Raw genomic sequence first — 7,687 nt, 5'->3', positions numbered from 1 at the left:
AGGAAAATCAGAATTGTCTGTTGCTGTTCTAAAGTTCACAAAGGTAACTGTGAGAGCATCCCTTGGGCTTGCTAAGGCTCAGACCAGTATGTTTCAGGGACCGTTTCCGTTCCACACCTTAACATGCACAGATAAGGCGTAGCCAGGTAAGAGCACTTGTCTCAAAGTCTACATTCGATCCCTGGGACTCAGATAGGGTAAAGAAAGAACCAGGGGCTGGTGAGATGGCTCAGTGGGTAAGAGCACCCGACTGCTCTTCCAAAGGTCCGGAGTTCAAATCCCAGCAACCACATGGTGGCTCACAACCATCCATAACGAGATTTGACTCCCTCTTAAGGAATGTCTGAAGACAGCTATAGTGTACTTACATATAAATACTTACAAATAAATAAATAAATCTTTAAAAAAAAAAAAAAAAGAACCAACGCCTACAAGTTGTCCTGAGCTGCCCACACGCCGGTCATGGCTTCTACATGTCCATCCACACAGACACACATAGAACAAACATAAAAATAGAAAGAGACGTGACTCCCAAGGACAAGCAAGATCCTCCTTCCTCGACACTACACTTTGTCCCTCCCTCCCATTACACTCTTTTTAAGTTGGAGCCCTTGGCCTGGAGCTTCCACAATCTACTAATTCTGGGACTTGAAACACTGATGCTGTCACGATTCTAAACACCTCCCTTGTTTCCTAGACTTCCAGCCGGCTCATCAAAGGCCGGTGCACTGAGGCCTTTAAAGACCAGATGGCACCAGGATGCATTGTGAAGTGGCAGGAGCGTCACAGGCCACATGGATCGCAGGATCTGAGCGTGGGCTAGGTGTCTGCAGTGGCCCCTGAAGGTCCGCCGACCTTCTGTAGACTCTGGGCCAGCCAGGAAGGGAGCATGGCCGGTTTCCATCTCTTCTCCCCATGGTCCTATGGGGAGCTCGGGGAACCCTTGCTAGCTGGAGAGCAGGAGTTCGCAGCCCAGCTGGGCTGGCCTGAGCTGTCTCTGAGTCCCTGGGCCCAGACTCCTGGCGCTGAGATCGAGACCGAGGTGCCCTGGGTGCACCCGAAGTGTTCGCCCACTGGGCGGTCCCGCCGGCGTGGGTATATGGCCTCGCCACGAGAAAGCCACAGCCTGACACACGTGGCCCGGAGACCCTCGGACCGAGCCAGGAAGCACAGGTCCGGCAGCCTCTGCCTGGAAGAAGCCAGCGAGGAGGCACCGACCAAGTCCAGCAGAACTTGGCAGCAGCAGCAGCAGCCAAGGGATCAGCCCGGCCCGCGCTACCCTGCAGCCCGGGGAGATTCGTCCCCGCAGTACACCCGGGAAGCTTTCAGTCCCCCAAGTGCTGGGACGTTGCTTGTAGAAAAGATTCACCCTGGAGACCGGTGGGCAGTGCCGGTGTGCAGACGTGTAGGTCTCTGGTCCCCTTCCTCGGTTCTCACCGACAAGTCCTCTGTGCACTCCCTAGAGTTCTGTAAACAATCTACCCAGAATAGGAGTAACCGCGACCTGACTGAGTCCTTAAACAAGTACGACTGTCCCTCTGCTTCCGGCAAAGAGAAGAGTAGCCAGCACGCTCAGGTCCTCAAGAGCAAGTTGGACGAGGCGGTTATATCTTTGAGGGACCAGAAGATCTTGGCCCTGGTGCTGAGCAGGCTCAAGAAGGCTCAGAGGATGCGAGAGCTGCAGCAACAGGCTGCAGTCGCCTGGGAAGAGCTGAAGCGCTCAGACCAGAAAGTTCACTTGACCCTTGAGAGAGAGCGCAAGCTGCTGCTGTTGCAGAGCCAGGAGCAATGGCAAGGACAGAGGGAACAGCACAAGCCTCAGAGGGGCCATGGCCACGAGCAGCCTCGCCAGGGGCACAAGCAGCAGGGACCGCGGTGTGACCTCCAGGCAAGGAGCGCGATTCAGTCGGAGAACGAGAGTGAGTGGATGGTGCAAGCTGATAACCCGGAGAACCGAGGCCTGGACAAGATGGATAAGGTGCAAGCTCAGGCCGAACATCTCAAACAGTGTCAAGCGCAGAGTCTGCGGGAGCAGGAGAGGGTGCTGCAGAGTGTTCGGGATCTGAACAGGCTGCAGCTGCAGAAGAGGCTGGAGATAGCGGGTCACAAGAGGGAGCATGTGATGGCGGAGAGCCCGAAGAAGGTCCAGGAGAGCAACCTGAGCACCATTGTCAACTTCCAGGCCCGCAAGGTTCTCATGGACTGCCAGGCCAAGGCGGAGGAGCTCCTCAGGAAGCTGTCGCTGGAGCAGAGTTCCCAGAGCTCCCAGGACAGCCAAAAGGGTCTGGTGAAGGAGCAGCGGCACAGAGAGAAGCAGGCGAAGGCCCAGACGGAGGCAGAGCAGTTCCAGAGAAGGAGATGGCACGCCGAGGAGGCAGAGGAGCTGCTCCAAGTGAGCAAGCGGGTGCTGGCAGAGCTGGCTGAACAGGAGATCAGGCAGGCCAGGAGTCATGCGCACAAGACCACCAAGGACAGGGCGCAGCACCAGCAGGAGCTGAACATCCTGCGCGAGAGGAACCATCATATCTTGAAGCTGAAAGCAGAGAAGGAGGAGAAGTGTCACATTGAGGGCATCAAGGAAGCCATCAAGAAGAAGGAACAAAGGTTAGCGCAGATGACCTCAGGGAAAGATCCCATTTTCCAGGAGTATCAGAAGGGTCCCGCATCCTCCAAGATAAACCGCTGTTTTGACCAGGCGGCAGCAGAGCCCCAGCTGCCCGTGCACCTGCAGAGTGGAGTCTACTGAGAACCCAGGAGGAAGCAGGCACAGCCTGGCAGCCAGAGACACCATCATGCAATTCCGCTTTATAATCCGATTTTAATCAAGCATTGATTTTTTAAAAAGTATATAAAATAGCTGCATTTTCCTCCCATGAATTAGCTCATTGATTCTCTTGGATGGTGTAGACAGGGTTGGGGGGAGAGACTGGGTGGGCAAGTACAAAATCTGTTTGACTTTGTGGGATTTCAGTGTCTCTCAAGGAATCCAGAAGCGCGCATCAGGCAGGAGTTAGAGGAGCCAGAGAAGAACGTACAGTTAGAAATACGGTTTTATGATATGACTTGGTAATTCTTATCCTAGTCTACAACCCGAGAGAGGAGAAATATGGAGTGTGAAGCTGGAAGAGTCTCCCAGGGGAAGAAGCAAAGATGGGCTGGGAGAATCTCTCAGCAACTAGAATGGAGACGCTGGTATAATGTAATCCTTTCTCCAGAGCTCATGGTGCACTTTTAAACTTAAAAGCCTATAATATAGACCCTCAGTTAATCTAGTGTTTGTCACAGACCTCCATCCTCTTTCTATCCGTGGAATGATGTTCTGTGGTTAAATAACCGCTTTCCTCCTTTTCCTTTCCTTCTTGTTTTGGTAAATGGCTGCATAGTTCCTCCCAGACTGAGATGTTCTCTGGACACCCCTACTTGTGGCAATATGAAGTGTTCATAACCCATGGGGACTGTGTCTGTACTGTCCCACCACAGTCAAGACATCTAAGAGTTCAGTGGAACCCAGTTGGCACACGCCCACAATACCAGACCTACAGGCCAGCCTGGGCTATACAATGAGTTCCAGGACCAACCTGGGATACACAATGAGAGGCCTTATCTTGAAGGGAAATAAACACTAGCCTATATTTGGCCATTAATGGAGGGGGGATGCTTCTATCCGGTTGTATGCATCCAGATTCTATTGGCATTTTCCCCTTCCCCTCTATTTCCCTTCCATTTCTTCAGAAGGGGCCATGAGATGTCATTGACTACCCACATTGTATCTTATTAGCTTGACGAGGCTCTGAATGAGTGACTAAGCATGACTTAGTAATATGATTTTTTAAAGATAAGACTTGAGCAGCCATAGAGATCATCCTATCCTATCAGTTTTTATTGAAAAATAAACCCTTTTCTAAAAAAATAAAAAATAAAAAACTTAATGTAGACTTAAAAAAAAAATTCTTGTTATCACGTGGGGTGGCACCTGCTACTGTGCCCATATGAAGGTCAGAGGACAACTTTATGTGGGTTCCTCGGATTTGGCTCAAGTTGTCAGGCTTACTTCGTGGAGGGGCACCTTCTCAGGCTGGGCCACCTTGCCTGCCCTATGGTGAAATCTGCACGAACTGCACAAGGGAAAAGATAGTGCCATTAGAGGGGTTAAGTCGTGTTAGTAACTCTGAAATAGCACCAGACAAAACCAGACCAGGATTTTGCACAGAGGTCGGTGTGGCATCCACTCTGTCTATGCCATGGGAATCAGGACCTTGTCTCTGTCCTCTTTCCTTCGTGTCTTCTGTCTTAGGTCTCCTCTACCTGCTGTCCTTAAGCAGACCTGCTAGAGCATCTTATTTCTTCACTCAAACATGCTCATGAAGACGCCTGCTCAGAAATGCAAGCACTGAATTTCCAAAAATTACTCTCTCCGTGTCCAAGTTAATCCCATGTTCGAGTCATGGCAGCATGCTATCCAGGTGTTCCGGGATCATGGCCTATGACATTTCCGACCAGCCTTGACATGAATCTGGAGTTTCTAGTCAGTTTTCGTTTCCTTGTCTATAAAATCGAAAGTAACTCAAACTTCTGTGGCAAGCCTTACAATGTAAAAGGTAATTAGAAGAAATCATCCATACAAGGTATTTGGAGAAGTAACCTAGAATCTAATACTCCGTAATATAATACCATGACTCTTAGTATTATTAATTTTGATACATGCCCCATTGTCACCCCTTCACCCCCATAGCTTGGTGTCTCTTTACCAGTTGCCTCCTCCCGCCATATCTAACTGGCCCTTCCTGAGCACAGTAACCACCTATCCATCTTGCTGCATGGGGGGCCGTGGAGTTGGGGAGCATGTCCTCCTACTTCTCCCAGTCTGTAGAATTCTCTGTTAAGAGTGTAGTGGAGGCCCAAGGCTCCCACCCTGACCCAATATTAATGAGGAAAACCTCTGCCCACTTCAGTCGGCAATGGCTAAGTGCGGAAGGGGATTTTTACTCCTGCTGAGTGTGAGACAGTGACACGATTTATTTCCTTGGCTAATATCAGAGTAAGTCAGATACAAAAGACATTCCAAATAAAGCCCAACTCATTTTTTGTTTGTTTGGTTTTAGATTCATGTATATGAGTGTGCTGTCTTAATGCCCAGCAGAAGAGGGCAACAGATCCCATTACAGATGTTTGTGAGCCACCATGTAGTTGCTGGGAATTGCACCTCTAGAAGAGCAGGTGGTGGTCTTAACTGCTGTGCCATTTTTCCAGTCCCCCAACTAGCCTTTTAACTGCACAAATTGTCTAGGTTTTCATTCAAAGTCACTCTACCAAGAACCAAAAATATCTCAAACCAAAGGAGAGTCTAAAACCCATTTATAAGCTTATTAACGATAACAACAGAAAGCTTCAACAAGTGATTTCAGGTACACTTAAAATACTCAAGAATGTCTCTGCAAAGACATAAAAAGTATAGGGAAGAACCAAAAGGGAAAAACAGAAGTGGAAAATGAACTATAAACCAAGAGCTCAGTGCAAGAAAGCTCTGTCTGTATAAGCCTGGAGACCCGAGCTTGATCCCTAGAACCCACGTGGTAGATAGAAGAAGAGGACAGATTTCATAGACATCAAAAGATCAATGAGATGGAGTCATTACCAGAACAAAAGGAATAGAGAAAGCCATGGCTGAGACAGAATAACAACAGCAAAGAGCAAGAAGAGGAGGGGAGAGAGGAGGAAGAGAAGAAGAGCAACTCTGGAAGTAAATTATATTTTAAAAAACGATCAGAGCCTCCATAACAACTCCAAATATTCCAAATTTAGTGAAGAAGTAGGAGATAGAGACAGGAGGACTTCAGGGCTTACCATTCCGTCAGTATAACTAAGTCAGTGAGTTCCAGGTTCAGTGAGATACTTGTTCTAACATATATAGAAGTGAAGAGTAATCAAAGAAGTACTTGACATTAACCTCTGGACTTCACATATGAGTACCTGCAAATGTATACACACATATACCGTATACATACATTCAACCTCCCCCCCCCCCCGAGATCCAAGTTCTTGTCTACAAGAAACATACCTCACTGGCAAAGACACACCCAGACTGTGGGTGAAAGAATGGAAATCAATCCACCAAATAATGGAAGCCAAGAACAAGCAAAGATATCCATACTTAGTACTTAATGAAGCCAAAATTAGAAGAGATGGAAAAATAAAATCACTACAGGTTACTAATTTAAACAATCCATCAGAAAGTTGTAACAGTTGTAAAGATATATGAACCAAATATTGGAGCATCAATTTCATAAAAAACACATTTCACATAAAGGGTCAAAAATATCTAGATACAATAATTGTGGGTAATTCCAATACCCCGTTCATATCAACAGGTAGGACACCTAGACAGAAAAACATCTCAGGAAGTGTACAGATCAAATGGGCAAGAGACACCCACAGAACATTCCACACAATGCCTTCAGCAGCCCATGGAACTAACCCTAACAAATACTTTACGTTATAAGACAAGACATATTAGATACAAACATTTAAACTTTTATTCAGTGTTTTTATCTCATAATAGAATAAAGGTGGCAATCAATAGCAATAGGAACTTATAGACACCCTACAAATGAAGAGCGAGCAGTGTGCTCTTCGATCACTGAAGAAAACTTTAAATTACTGGGGTTAAAAAAAAAAGCACAACTTAGCACAACGTTGGGATGGGAAAAAGAAGTTCTAAGAGGAAAGTTTTAACTCTACTTACATTAAAAATTAAAGAGATCTTAAATAGATAATGATATATACCTTAAACAAGAACAAGCTGACAACCTAAAGTCATCAGGAGAAAGAAATGATACAGATCAAGGCAGAAATTAATGAAGTGGAAGCCAAAAGAATAAAAAAGGACTAAGGTGAAAGGGCTGGCTTGTTGATAAACAAAATCAACAAACCCTTAGACAAACTAACCACAAGAGAGAGAACACCCAAATTAATAAAATTTGGGGTGAAAAGGAACACACAAATATTCATTAGTGAATAGTATATAAAATGATATGCATAAAAACCTTGAAAAATTAGGAAGAACAGTGTTGAAGCTCTCATATCTGATCTCAAATTTTACCTTAGAGCCATAGTAAGAAAAACTGTCACAAAAACACACAGACACAGACAGATCAGTGGAATAGAAGATCCAGAAATAAACATAAATCACAGTCATAGACTTTTAACAAACATATCCAAAACATAGAGACATACCTTTTCAACAAATGACACAGGGTGGGTGTGGGTACTGGATGTCCACATGTAGTACAATGAAACTAGATGCCTACCTTTCATCCTGCACATGAGTCATTTCAAAATGGATCGAAGACCTTTGTAGGAGTCTCCAACCTTTGGAACTTGTAGAGAAAACATAACTGATAGACTTCAAGACACAGGCGTAGGCAAGGACTTTTGTAAAGGACTCTGTTAGTCAATGGTAACAGACAAATGGCCAGGAAATCCATAAGAAAAAAAAAGCTCAACATCCTTAGCCATCAGAAAAAAATTGTTATTCATGAGGAAGAATCTCATAACTAGAATTTCATTTAATAACCTATTGCTCCTGGGAGCAGCACTAAGGTCTAGATTTAAACATACGCGCACACACACACACACACACACACACACACACACACACAACTTGGGAGAAGAGATGGAGGATATGATC

General features: G+C 46.0%; 1 protein-coding gene across 1 annotated transcript; it reads left to right on the top strand.

Annotated features, from left to right (window-relative positions):
- The first annotated feature begins 838 nt into the window (after positions 1-838).
- Ccdc185 (coiled-coil domain containing 185) lies at positions 839-2,867 on the top strand. The gene has a single exon (XM_021199345.1). It carries the CDS (start codon positions 890-892, stop codon positions 2,744-2,746), a length of 1,857 nt encoding a protein of 618 aa, XP_021055004.1. The 5' UTR covers positions 839-889; the 3' UTR covers positions 2,747-2,867.
- Positions 2,868-7,687: the final 4,820 nt, after the last annotated feature.

This window comes from Mus pahari, chromosome 5 (genome assembly GCF_900095145.1).
Source record: "Mus pahari chromosome 5, PAHARI_EIJ_v1.1, whole genome shotgun sequence".
NCBI lineage: Eukaryota > Metazoa > Chordata > Mammalia > Rodentia > Muridae > Mus > Mus pahari.
This window is presented reverse-complemented; position numbering and strand designations above follow the sequence as displayed.

Excerpts from the sequence above, each read along its gene's own strand:
- Ccdc185 (XM_021199345.1), top strand. The coding sequence starts at position 890 with ATGGCCGGTTTCCATCTCTTCTCCCCATGGTCCTATGGGGAGCTCGGG.